This window comes from Labrus bergylta, chromosome 11 (genome assembly GCF_963930695.1).
Source record: "Labrus bergylta chromosome 11, fLabBer1.1, whole genome shotgun sequence".
NCBI classification, from domain to species: domain Eukaryota; kingdom Metazoa; phylum Chordata; class Actinopteri; order Labriformes; family Labridae; genus Labrus; species Labrus bergylta.
This window is the reverse complement of record NC_089205.1, coordinates 21561375-21574898: the sequence shown is the minus strand read 5'-3', so window position 1 is coordinate 21574898 and position 13524 is coordinate 21561375. Positions and strand designations below refer to the sequence as shown.

At 39.8% G+C, this 13524-nt stretch overlaps 2 protein-coding genes across 3 annotated transcripts in view; both read left to right on the top strand.

Moving 5' to 3' along the window:
• The first annotated feature begins 404 nt into the window (after window positions 1-404).
• LOC109985734 (late histone H2A.2.2) lies at window positions 405-1128 on the top strand. Its single transcript, XM_020636134.2, has 2 exons — window positions 405-493; window positions 655-1128. The coding sequence occupies exon 2, from the start codon at window positions 662-664 to the stop codon at window positions 1076-1078; it is 417 nt and encodes a 138-aa protein (XP_020491790.2). The 5' UTR covers window positions 405-493; window positions 655-661; the 3' UTR covers window positions 1079-1128.
• Window positions 1129-2033: 905 nt separating this feature from the next.
• Window positions 2034-13524, top strand: part of ppp1r37 (protein phosphatase 1, regulatory subunit 37) — a 38837-nt gene continuing 27346 nt past the window's right edge. For both annotated transcript variants that reach the window (XM_020636107.3, XM_065960069.1), the window contains exon 1: window positions 2034-3840. In XM_020636107.3, coding sequence (XP_020491763.2) covers window positions 3090-3840 — 751 coding nt within the window. In that variant the 5' untranslated portion in view covers window positions 2034-3089. The remainder of the gene's footprint in view (window positions 3841-13524) is intronic.

Sequence of the window (13524 nt, the reverse complement as noted above, 5' to 3'; positions counted from 1 at the left end):
ACGCAGCATATGGATGTGTTTAATAGGACAAAAAGTATGCAGTATAAAGTAGCATTAAAAATAAAATACTAAAGTAAAATTATCCCATAATTAAGAATGGTATAATGTTCTAAGTTACATAAAACACCTGCATATTATCCATGCAAATTTGCAACTATTACTGAAATTTCTCTGAAGCCGTTTCTGACCTGTAATCTTTGATTGATTGAGATGTTAGACTGTCTAAATTTCACTGACCCCTCAATTTAATTTGTAGTCTCTCTTCACCATTCCATTTTAATGAAGTGTCCCGTCACCACTCGCAGTGTGAAATTCACCTTACCTATTCCAAGGTGTGTGGTCATTGGCTAATTGCAGTAGTCACAGTAATTCAGTGACGAAGAGGAGCCAGGTGTGAGCAATCACCAAGTGACTGCCTGAATGATATAAAAGCAGAGATCTGTTGCTTCAGTGAGAAGCTGTGGTCCTGACTTGGAAAAAGTGCTGAATGCTGGTGAGTTGGAGACGGTTAACTTTGATGTGGTTTTTCCGTGACAGGAGGAGAGCTGTGTGTAACAATTTTGATTGAAGTTGGAAAAGGTCTTATAACTTTTTGTGAGGTGGGTTAATGTTCTTTACTATGTAATCAGTACTGAATTGTTTCTCTTTACTTAGATCAAAGATGTCTGGACGTGGGAAGAAAGTTGCACCCAAAGAAAAAACCTCATTGTCCCGGTCTTCCAGGGCTGGGATCACTTTCCCTGTAGGCCGCATTCACAGGCTGCTGAAAAAAGGACACTACGCAAACAGGATTGGCAATGGCGCTGCAGTGTATCTGGGTGCTGTTCTGGAGTATCTCACAGCTGAAATCCTAGAACTGGCAGGAAACGCCTGCCGTGACAACAAGAAGCAGCGTATCGCCCCCCGACACATCTTGCTGGCAGTGAAAAATGATGAAGAGCTCAACAAACTGCTGGCAGGGGTCACGATGTCAGAGGGTGGTGTCATCCCAAACATCCAAGCAGTCCTTCTCCCCAAAAAGACCAAGGCACCCAAGGATGATGTCACAGCTAAAGATGTCCAGTCTCAAGAGTTTTAAAATTGAATGTGTTCTGTAAATGTTGCCATAATAAAGTGTTTATTCTTTAATGTGTGTATTATTTATTTAGCATGGCACTTGTGTCCCTGGGGTTGGGAAACTTTACTTCAAGGGACCCACATGGCTCAGCATAAGTGCTTAATTTCCTCTTCTTTAAAGGGCCATTGCTTTCTGAACATAAAGGTTATCTGGGTTGTTGTCAAACACGCGCACCTCAATTCTGCAGGTGTTGGGTTGTAAAAACCATTGGTTGCAATGCAAACTGAGGCCTAAATAATTTGCATTTGCTAAATGCATGTTTGATTGTAGCTTAAGTGTGTCCTTTTGCGTTGATGCAAATGTAGGTGTATACCTTGAAAAAAGGACAACACAGTTGATGCTGCTCAAGTAGTCAAATCAGGACTGTCCAGTAATAAATCAATAAAAGCAAATCACCCAAGGGCTGTGATCAGGGTAAGTCTGTCACACTAGAAAAACAAGGTGACACACTTGCATAATAAAAGTTAAATTATAGCAACTTTTTTTTTGTCTTGCTCACCGCTGAATTGAGAGCTCTTAATGGCACACTGGCAAACTTTAATTGTTGAGACCATGTTTCCTATTAAAATTAAAACATGCGTCAAAAGTAAGCTTCCTCGTTGTGTAAATCAGTGTAGTGATGAAAGATACTCAAAAGTACTTTGTCTTCTTTAGATTCTGATTTTGTTTTTGTTGTTGAAATTTTCAAAATCCAAAACCAAAAAAAAATCACAACCAGAATTTACATTTCCATTTCATATTTTCGAGTTGAAGGATCAAAAAAAAAAAAATCAAACCAAGCAACACACGATAAGTTATTTAATCCACGCTATGCTGTTAAAAGTAATCGTCTTGTATTCGCTTCTTCGCAACCTTCTGTAACACTGCGCGTGCTGAACGTGCCCCTGTGGGTAACGACGTGCTGACGTAAGACGTGTGAACAACAAACAGTTGTCGGACTTCAAGCTAGCGAATGGTAAGGCTAGACAAAAACAGGTTCAGCGTACATCTACCGGATAGGGATCTACATTTGAGAGCCGAGTGGCTGCTATACCTTCATAATCTCATATTAATCCACCGTATCAGCACCGAGCAGGTGTTATCTCCGGGGACGGTTCATTGGCGCTAACACTAGCCTCTGAATCATTGCTCGACTGTGACGCCTCTGTGTGTGTGAGTGTGAGTGTGTGTGAGTGTGTGTGTGTGTGTGTTTTTCTTCTGGCTGTCGCTGGTCGAGGGGTTTGTGATGCGAGGGTGAGGAAAAAGAGCAACAGCCGGAGAATATTTTTTTTTTTTGCTCGACGCAGAAGAATGGACTTTGTCGGGGAGAAACAGACGGACACACTACGACCTTACTACGCGGGCCTGGACGACATTGTTGGGCAACAACTTTAGCAGCCTAGCCTACGTTTTGCTCGGTCAAAATACATGCAGCTGAATTAGCTCGGTGTCGGGACAGTTAAGCTCAGTTTTTGCTAGCGTTTAATGGAGGCACCCTGAATGACTTGTTCGTTTCAATTGACTGGCTGCTGTTGCTCTTAAACACTGTTGGCAATGTGCTGACGGTCTGTCTGTTCACACTTGAAGAAGAGGACACGGTTGGTAAAAAAAAAAAAAAAAATAGAGGTGCCTTGTCTTGACTGATGTTGATGAAGTATCCCTGGTTCAGCATTAAAAATGTTACTGAAGCAATAACTTTTTCGCATGTATGTCACACATTCTTTGTTTTGAAAGTGTGTTTAATTGCACTTTTATTTCAGGAGTTGAATCACCCCCCCTCTCTTCCTTTAACTAGTCAAAATACAGTTTGTGATTGCACTTAAGTATCATTCAGTCTGTAAGGGCACTGATAGATGCCCTTCTAAGTAAATTGTTCAAAAACTTAGATGTTATCCATGTCTGTTGGTTCCTAGTTACTGTTTAACTCATTATCAAGGCTGTCTGGCACAGTAAAGGCTGAGTTTTTTTTTTTGTTGTTGCTGGAAATGAAAACATGAATATCGAAGAGCAGTGTCTAGATTTGTGCAATGTGAAGACGAAGAGCAACGTGGATGATGATCGCAACACTACTAACAACACAGAGGGGGTCACACCCCGAATATCTGAACTGATGACGGACAGCAACATAGAAATACAAAACATTGTTCCCACAGATGCCTCTGAAACGTACCTGATGCCTCAGCTCACTGACAACCTTCAGGCCGCCGAGGAGGATAACCACCAGGCTCAAGATGCGCTGGAAATTGATGAGGTTAATGGGAATACAAAGGGAAGTGACAAAGACACTCCTGCAGTAGTGAATCCCACTGACTTAATCCTTTCTAATGATGAGCAGCACAAGGACAATATTGAAGTTGAGACCATACAAGAAGTAAAGGATGCTAGGCTGGCTGAGTTTGTTGTTGAGGAAGGGGATGATGGCGGGGACATGGACATAGGTGTGGATCTTAGTCTCGATGAGAGTGGGGTGCTGGAGGCTGAATTGACAAACACAGCACTCTCAGACAATACTTTAGACTCAGAGTCCAAGTCTCAGGATGTCCCAGCTGGAAGCGCAGCAGAGAGCCCATCAGAAGGGAACCAGACTAGCAGCACAGAAGCTGCCCCGACAGACCAAGCTGGACTGTACCCCACTGTGGAGGAAGGGGATGACAAACACAAACCAAGTGGCAAAAGGGTGACGTTTCCTTCAGATGAGGATATAGTGTCTGGTGCAGTGGAGCCCAAGGACCCCTGGAGACATGGTAATGTATTTGTCTCACATTTATGTGTGAATTACTTTCTATTTATTGTACTTGTCTATTTTACTAGTTTGTGCATGTCATTTTTAATACCGTTTGCCAGGATTTACTCTCCAAGGACCTTTTGCATCATCTATATCAAGCTCCAAATCTGAAGAGCTTTCACTCTTGTTGAAAGGCTATATGCCATGTCGAGTACAGCGTACAGTAGCTCTTGTGTCGTCAGTAAAAACGTGATTGTTCGGAAAGGATATTTACAGTGATACATGAGAGGTGTGTCTCTGAGAGGAATGTTCTTTTGTGTTTTTCGTCAAAGCTCATCATCTCATTAATATTAGCACCACAGTCAGTTTAGTCCTCAGGCAGCACCTCTGCACCCGCCCCTTTTTCAAACAGAAGTTAATTTCTTGTTTTGAATATTGAAAAACCTTAGTCTTGTTTTCCCCTAAACAGCTAAATATCTCAATATGGTCCCAGGCTGGTGTTGTTTGCCATTTTGTGATCCCACCACTCCTTGAGGTGTGCCGCTGGGTTCCTGTTTGTTCAGTGAAAAACACGTCTAAAGGAAGCTCATGCAGGATAGTGCTCAGCCTTTACTGTGTTTATACAAGGAACCAGATCTTAGAACGAAATGAGACATCAGTTTTCCACCTTCATGCTTTAATGAATGTCTTTTATTTTAAATCAGAATCAAAGTTGTTGTTTTTTTGTTCCCAAGAAAGTAGACATAGTGTTACAGCAGGAAAAAATAGACCAGGGTCACTTATTATGCTTCTATTCCTTTTACTTGGAGATCAAATCAACTTTGTCTTTGCTTTGTGTTGACCAATAGAGTGAACTGAAATTAATATCTTTTCAATAAGTGCTTTTTTATTGCCAAGAATCAGTGTTCAGACTGTAAGTATTCTAATGGTTGTTTTTGTCTGGTTTCCTGGTTTGATTCTTATTAGATCTATTATTTAATGTTACCAACTTTCTGTTTTGGTTTATTGTTCCTCTTTTTAACACACTAGTTTCACTTAGGCAAAGTTTTTCAGCTGTTGTGGTAGTTTCTTGCTTATTTCTTAGCTACACTCCTTTTTCTTAAGTTGGCAATGGACATTATTTGTCCATTGCTGGAGGTGTTTGCTCACAGTACTGTGACGGCAGATGACATAGTTACACAGTAAACTTCTGTCTGAGAATATGTGACATTTCCTTGTTCTTTTGACCATACATCTGGCCCTGTGGTTTCAGTGTCTATGTGAGTCTTGCTGTTCCAAGGTTAAGCCAGTGTGTGTTTGTTTTTCACAATCTAGCCTATAAAACTACAAATGTAGGCCAGGCCAAGGCAAGGGTCAGTGATGGGGGAGGGGGCAAATAAAGAAGCATCATGCCATCAAGCTTGATATGCATGAACAGTGCTGTCTCATAATCTCCTTTATTACATGTTTGTGATTGGTCAGACTGACACTTGGAAAGATCCCATCCTCATCCATCCTTTCATGTTGACTCGGTGTAATCATAATGGAACTTCTACTGACTCGGTATCATCATCTTTTGTAGCAGTCATGCCCCTTACTTCCTTTAACCAAACCCTGTTGAGTTTTCAAATGGTTCTATATCTGCATACCCTGCCTCTGCTGTGTACATGCCAGGTGACTACTCTGATAGCAACATGCACATGACATATCTTTAACCAGGCTCGATGGGGGCAAAGTCGAGCAGTTGGCCAAGATTTCAAGGACCTTATGAAACAGCTGGCACAGGAAACAGTCAAGCATCTAGATGACTGTATTTTTGGCTCAGATACTTCATCACAACACATTTATCATGTAGTTAATTTATGTTCCAAAGGTCCAAGTGATTGTGTCTAGAGGGGGACAGACAGTGGACAATGGAGGAATTCATAACATGATTAATGTTTTGTTTTAATGGTAGTGAGTGAAGATATAATTCTTTGGTACATTATTCAAAAATGCTTTACTCTTAATAATTTGGATAAATATAGTTCCAAAGTCTCCAAATGAGATATACTTTTTCATTCTCATTAGGGTTTTTTGTGTGTGAACGCTTGCTTCTAGAGCTCTGAATTTTTTAACCAATGAAATAGTTTTTTGAGTAAAGTAAACTGCTCTGAAGAAAACTAAAGCAAGTCAAGTCAGTTTAATATGGCCCCAATAACAAACTCCAAAATCCAATGTGGCAGCGGATTTGTCCTCTTGAAATAACGTTGATTGAATATTTACTTGTCTTCAGACCACTCATACAGCTTTACACTGCATGCCATCTTACAGTTCACACAATTACACAGATGCACAGTTGGTACAGCTGCTGGGAGCAAATTGGGGCTAGTATCTTACAATAAGATAATACTTTATTGGTCCCCAGAGGGGAAATTCTGGGAAAATCTTGCACATGGACAATCAAAGTTTAATATAAAAAGGCAACTGGACTTGGTTGAAGTTTTTGAAGACAGTTTGCGTCACCTAAAAATCTACTCAGCCCAGTTTCATTTTAAATGCAACTTTGCATAGCCGTGACCTGAATCCGAACCTTAAGAGGGAGCCTTACCATAGCAACAGGATTTTAAACCCTAAAGGTAATCAAAGGAAGAACATTTTTTTACCCCTTTTCAAACTGATCTTCAGGGTTATGTGTTTTTGCAGGGGTGACTGTTTCAGTACAGCACATTCAAGTTAAATGTTAATAAGTTGGAAAAACATGTAGTCAGCCAATTTTAATAATTTAAAGACACCTTTCCTTTTATATTTTTCTTGTTTTCTGAACCTGTACCCTTTCCGTTAACATCAATATCAGTTCCTTGTTCTGCGACTGACATCTCTTTTAAGGACAGGCTCAGAGTTCATCTGAGGATGTATATTTGTGTGTATATCTGCGTTAAGTCCAGGAAATGAAATGTATCTCAATCTCCTCTCTGAGGCTCTTCGTGCTTCATTTGGTGCTCTGTGGATCCTAGATTCAGGATCCAGCCAGAGCCTTTATGTGATGAGCTAGTGTCAGGTTCTCTAGGTCCCTGTGTTATGTCATCTGTCAGAAAACATAACAGCCTGAGCTCACAGAGCCAGAAGCTTCATCCACTCACAGTTTGTATTTCAGCTGTAAGAGAAAAGGGGATACTGGGTTGGGCTTCTGAACAAGAATATTCTTGGTGGAGTCTAGCTACCATTCAAAAGAAATCCCTGGGGTTCAGGATTGATCAGAGTGTAGTGAACAATAGCAGCCTGACATCTCCATCTCTAAGTGTCAATTAAGAATTAAGTGTCAGGTTTCGTGACATCAGCTGGCATATGATATTTGGGCTTTAAATTTAAACAGAAATAACCTGAATTGCTTCTTGGAGCTTTATTTTGAAATATTATAAAGCTATAGTAAAAGTTTAATATCAGTAAAATACTCTAAGGGAAGTACTAACAAATGCCAATCTTGTTCTGACTGAGACATACCATCCCTTGAACTTGCTTACCTCTCGCAGTCAGCACTTGGCGTAGCTTGGGTTTTTTCCCCCCAGGCCAGGGAAAATTCTCCATCACATCCTGAGATTCCTGTACTTCCCAACATGCTGTGTTGCTTCCCCTGCTCCCTTCCCTCCTCCTCCCAGACCGACCAATTCAGTGTAGCTCTGGCTAAAATCAGGACAGCACTCTGTCATGGGAGCATGTGCAAAGCTTTATCAGGCTTAATAGCTATTCATTCATAAACAGTTTATATTCAGTCATGGTTGCTTGTTTGTGTTTTAAGAGCAACTCTAGATAGATCATTTGCAACTCTAGATAGATCATTTGGAAAACAATTCTTCATCTTGTGTAATGTTTTAATACAACCTTTTGTAGTTGAGTAGTACTCCTTCACATTAATGACTGTTTATCCTGCAAGCTACCCAACTCTTTGGCCGACGTGCAGTTCTGTCTCTTGTCATCAGACCCAAGGCCCACTTGGCACCAGGTTGTTAGAGGCTCTCTGACCCATGAAATGTTATGTGTTGTGGCTGGGGACCAAGTTTCATACTGATAAGCAAAGCTTTCAGTTCACAGAATGGAAGACATTGACTTCAGTTCAGGTTTTGCAAGAGTACTGGACTAATTAGACACTTTTAAACAAAGCTAGATCTGAACCAACCTCAGCATATTTGATAAACTGACCAAAAATGTTGACACTATTTCTGCATCATGCCTGTCTCATACAATATAGGTGTGCAAATGTACTTCTTTGGAACAGACATGAGTGCAAATATTTAAGAGTTCATTCAGCCAAGTTAAGATTGTCTAAAGTCAGCTGGTAATGCCAGATGTCATACCGATGTCATTGACGACCCATTTTCATTGTAAAAATACAGAGACATAAAGTGAGTTTGTACTTTTACTTGAGAGAATGAAATAGAAAACAAGTCAAAAGATGTTAATGAAATAAATGTTTGTCACTGCATGTTATTCTTGTGGACTCATATTATCTGTGGTCTCTTTAGAGCCAATAAATGGGAAATGGACTTGAGCCTGCCACCTACATCATACTTTAAATCAGTTTGATTTACTAAAATCCAGTATATATAACCTTGAAAGGGGTAGCGCTATAATCTACCTCCCACTGCAAAGCCCTTACAGCCTAATTTAGGTTTAGTCCCCAAAACTAATTCTGTTGTACTTTTTGTTGTTGTCCTGAATTTGGCCCACATGCTCAAAAAGACATAAACAAAGAGGTCACTTTGAAGTAAACCAAGAGACTACGGAAGTCTGTGTTTAAAGATTTAACTAAGGTTTAAAGTTTTTGTGCAGTAGAAGACAGCAGATTTGTGTGCAGATGATGGTGAGGATAAAGAAAAATGACCTTTTGTTAAAAATGCCTCGTACTTATTCATGCAGGTGTATGTGGAGTCGAGGCCAGGAGCTTCAGGATGATGTGAATAGCTTAAAAAATACTAATTTAATCCAAAAATTAAAAAAAAAGCAAAGAGCTACTACTTGTTACTTTGTTTAGACTGAGATCGTACTCCATGAAAATCAGATCACAGATTAAAGTGGTGGGAATGATTGTAGAACAGATTTCATGTGATTTGTGCTGTTTAATACTGTTAGGAAGAAAAACTGATCTGCATCACGTATAGGCAGAAAAAAAAAAAAGTTGGATTTGACCACTTTTGCCAGCAGTCTCTAAATTAAATCTCTGTCAGTCATATTTACAGGAGGACTTCTCCGGAGATTCTCCCGAACTAGCCGTTCACATATGCTCCTCACAGCGGGGGATTTGTCAGAGGGGAAGGCGCGCGGGGGGATTTCCCGACGTCAGACGTGACGTAAATAATGAGACGTTATAATGAGAATGTTTGCCTTTATATCAATGCGATGTGTAATCCAATGGAATGACAACATCCACAAAAGAGAGGAGAACAACATACTGACGCACAGAAAACATAATGCAGCTGTTTAATTACGTGCGCGGAGATCGAAGTGATCGTGTACAGGCACTTTAGCCGGTCACTGTATACAAACGTCATTCTCTTTCCATTGGCTGAAATTGAAAACCTCCGGAGTATATGCGGCCGCGTTCAGACATCAGCTCACTCGGATATTCTGCGGATAAAATACTAGGGGTCTGGCCGGATAAACTCCGGGTAAAGTCTGCACGAAAAATGCGGCTGTTTGCGTTCACACATAGCCTAAAGAACCTCCGGGTAGCCAAATCTCCGGAGTTTTTCAGGAGATTTCCGTATGTGTGAAAAGGGTTTATGTCTATGATACAATAATGTCTGCTGAGATCAGCCCTCTGTGCTGTCTTTAGTTTTAACACTCATTCTTTATGCAATTCAGCCGGTCTACATCAACCTTGGTTTCACTTGTTGAGAAAGAGAGTCTGTGTATGTTTAGTGATAAACCCTCTACCATGGCATAAGTATTGATGAAATAGTCAAACATACCACTCTAAGCTGGTCCGGGAGGAATTGTTTTATTTATTCATCACTCCTGATGATTTTGGAATTGGCGAATTTCAATATGACATTCATCACAGATCGCACAAGTTAGTGTATACAGTTTATGTACAATGCAAAATGTGGTACACATTCACGGCATGAATTCAACATAGACTTGTTTTGAGATTGCAGACTCTTGAACTGTAGTTGCTGTGTCTGCAGTAATGTGTCAACAAACCTAGCATACTGCAGGTCTCTGTGTGTAAGCACTAATGTGAAGGCCAGTAGAGGACTAGTAGTGTGTTGCTGGATGCAAGTTTCCTAGGAAGCCTGGGGGGTTGCAGGTGTTGTAATTTAGTCAGATCTGGCCTCAGTCTAACCACACTGCGGTTTGTTAATTATTGATCTGGACTTGGAATAGATTACAGAGATTTTGCTCATATAATTACACTCCTGCAAAGCAGTGTGATTTCTTGAGCCACATCATTAAAGCCATCAAATTTACTTTGTTTACTTTTGACCCACTGCCCCGGGCATGCCTGTGCAGGGATGGATTGAGTTCAATAATGTAAATGGGTTAAGGGGGTAGTTCAATTTGTTATGCTCATCTCTTTTTAAGCAGAAAGCTCCTGTCTAAAATATGCCCATTTCTTTCTTCCTTCTTTGTGTTTACCCGCCGCTGCTGCTGATGCTGTCTTGTCATGCAGACTGGTAGGGGCAAACAGCAGCAGTGACACAGTCCCTGCCTTTTTGCCCCACCTCTGACCAGCCAGGCAGTCAGCTGTCATGTGTGAATGACGCTGCTGTCACCATCCACAGCACGGCTGTGTGAAATGGCAGGGAGTGAGACTGGGAGAGGGGGCTATTTTGAACACTGGCACTTGAATGTTAAGTAGGAGATGGCAACACTTCTGTGTTCCACCTCAAACATACTCAAATCTATCTCTGGAAGTGTGCCCACAGGCTTTGCATGTTATTGCATACATCGGTGTCGTCCTGTGAACCCTGTCACCTCAAAAGATTTACATGTTTTCACTTAGTCTACATCCAAATTACACCAACTTAATTTCAAAATGCTATTAGCTTGTAAAAAAGTGTGTCTAATCAAGTGTTGTCAAGCAGATCTCAAAGCATGCTGAAATGCTATCAACAAGTTGCTCCTTTTGGTTTGGTTGAATTAAATTGTGTCAAACTAACAGCTGTCATCTTTTGTCCTCCTCATTTCTATCAATGAGGGAGGACAAAATAAAACGAGAGGCCTGTTCTGTTTTTATGATATGATTCAGTTCAATGATACCACAGAATACCTCCTCAAAATTGACTTGACAGTTGAATCAACCTTTTTGTTATCAGATTTATCCTGAGACAATATTCAAAAGGCAACATTTCTGGGTGTGTACATACTTGCACAATTTAAAAACAAAATCATGGTAAAATACCCTAACAGCATAATGGAGCAAACAGAACTTAGACTTGGATATATTCTGTAAATAGATTTAAATACTACTGAAAACATTGTTCCCCCGGATAAACAGTGTCAACACCTGGCCTCCATATGTCTATACTGTGCTTTGTTTCAAATCATTTCTTTCGAAGAAGCTTTCAACCCCTAGCCGTAAGGAATTTCACCTTGAAGCGTGTTACCTGTCAACACTGGTTTCTCGGCTGTTGCCTTTTATTAAAGACTCAGAAACCTGATGAATGATGTTTAAATCATCATTTTAAGGTGACTTTTTTTGTAACTAAGGACCTCATGCTTCCTGTTGTTACATAATATATTTTCCATCATGTCAAATATGCAAATCCTTTCAGAGAATTTGTCATCACTTGTTGTTATGGATTAGTATTACCTGCTAGGATGGTGTTGTAATGTAACTTAATATTGTTCTGAGCTTAAACCAGATGAGTTCAGACAAAAATGTATGTGTTTATTATTTGTCAGTAGCTATACACTCTTCAACATATTTAAAGCTCTCCACACCCAGAGTATGCTTTATTATTCTTAATGAGTGAAACCCGACTGTGTGTAGATCAGTCAGAACAGACGTTATTTGAGACATTATTTCAGGTCGTACATTTTCATTGGAATCTGTGTTTTATGCCAAGGCTGTCAGTGTCTGTCTGACTATGCAAAAAAAGTGCCCCATCTCCCTACACACATGCAAAAACTTGCCTTTGCTCATCTTCCCCTCTTTTTTGGTGTGGGGGGAGGGTGAAGAGCCTGTACAATCTGTTTTCTCCCTGTTTCAGCAGGACTAGGAATAAGAGTGAGTGATGAAGGTAAAAAATATGGCGAGGCCAAAGCAGATAAACAGACCGTTTGGAAAAAAAACTGCCTGGTGAGGTTTGAATGTCATATAACAATTCAGATAACTGTTCTATTGGTTTTGTGCAGTTTATAATCACCATATATAATATGTTGAGCAGGAGATGGTACTGGATGATTTTCTGGTAAGATGGTGTTTATCTACATTCATCAGGGTCTTATGACAACATGCTTCAGGGAAAGTGAGGTGCCAGCTCTTTTCAGCACCTCTGAAGCTAATATTCACATTTTTTACAAGGCCAATGGATTTGGCCTGAACATTAAGGGTTTTCAATTTCATGACCACATTGTAAGGGTCTTGACATGTTCTTTTATATGTGTTTTAAAGCTTTGAAAAGCTCTTTGAAGTAGTTTGGAGAAAGTTGTCCAATTTATTTGTAAATAATTTAAATAATTACAATAGATAATAATCATATTGCAGGTCATGTTGCCTTTTGCAGTAACATGCCAGGCAGAAATCTGTGGAAACAAATAACTTCCAAGTCCCTTACAACCATCACAGGCATATTTATTTCTAATTATATTTGAATTAAACCATACAAACAAAGGGACATGCTACATGTGTACTACCTGTACCTGCTAAGTTTATTTTTTTAATTGTATACTTTGTTAAGCATTCAACTGCTTGTGGTTCGAACTTCAAAGATGACCTCTTTGAACATTGAATGAGTAACAAAATATATATATTTTGTTACTCAGTTGTTGTTTTTTTGTTTTTACTTAGTTCATGTGGATTTGGCTTAGACTGACGTTGTGTTGATTATTTCTTTACAGAAAAAAATATAGCTATATTTCATGTATTGCCATTCAGCTAAAAAAAAAAAAAAAATCAAGATATGATTTTTGGTCCGCCCAGCCTTTTGATAATTGTCAATGCTCTGTCCCAATTCAACACGTACAGTGCGACTACTCGGGTCTGCTTGACAATGCCATTGTACAATGGGAGCACATAATCATTGGGTCCTGAACAATTCACTTGTACAGTCTGAGTTGAGATTTCACCACCACATTTAATCATACACTGTATCCCAAGTCTTGCACAACCTTAAAAGAATGACACATTTTGTTAAGTAAGCACCACAGCTTTGAGTATTGCTGCCGTACTTGTCTTTGAAAAGGCAAAAAGAGACTACAGAGCGTATCAGGACATGTATTTTTGAAGTTTAGGGGAATTGATGTTAAAATCCTACAACTGTAGTGTAGTTTGTTAGTTAGTTAACCATTACCTGTTAAGGTTTAGTTATAATCATCTCTCCAAATATCATATCATAGAAATAGTTTGCTTTATACCTGCAATAATTGAACATTGTTGCTGTTTATCAAGTGCACCAGGGACGTTGCTGTTTCGATGATACCTGGGTGGGTTGGGGTACAAAAACACTCCATCCCTGCAGTTCTCTATGGAGCCTTTTGTGGGGATGCTAAAAGTTGTAACAACTATTCATCAACAGTCCAA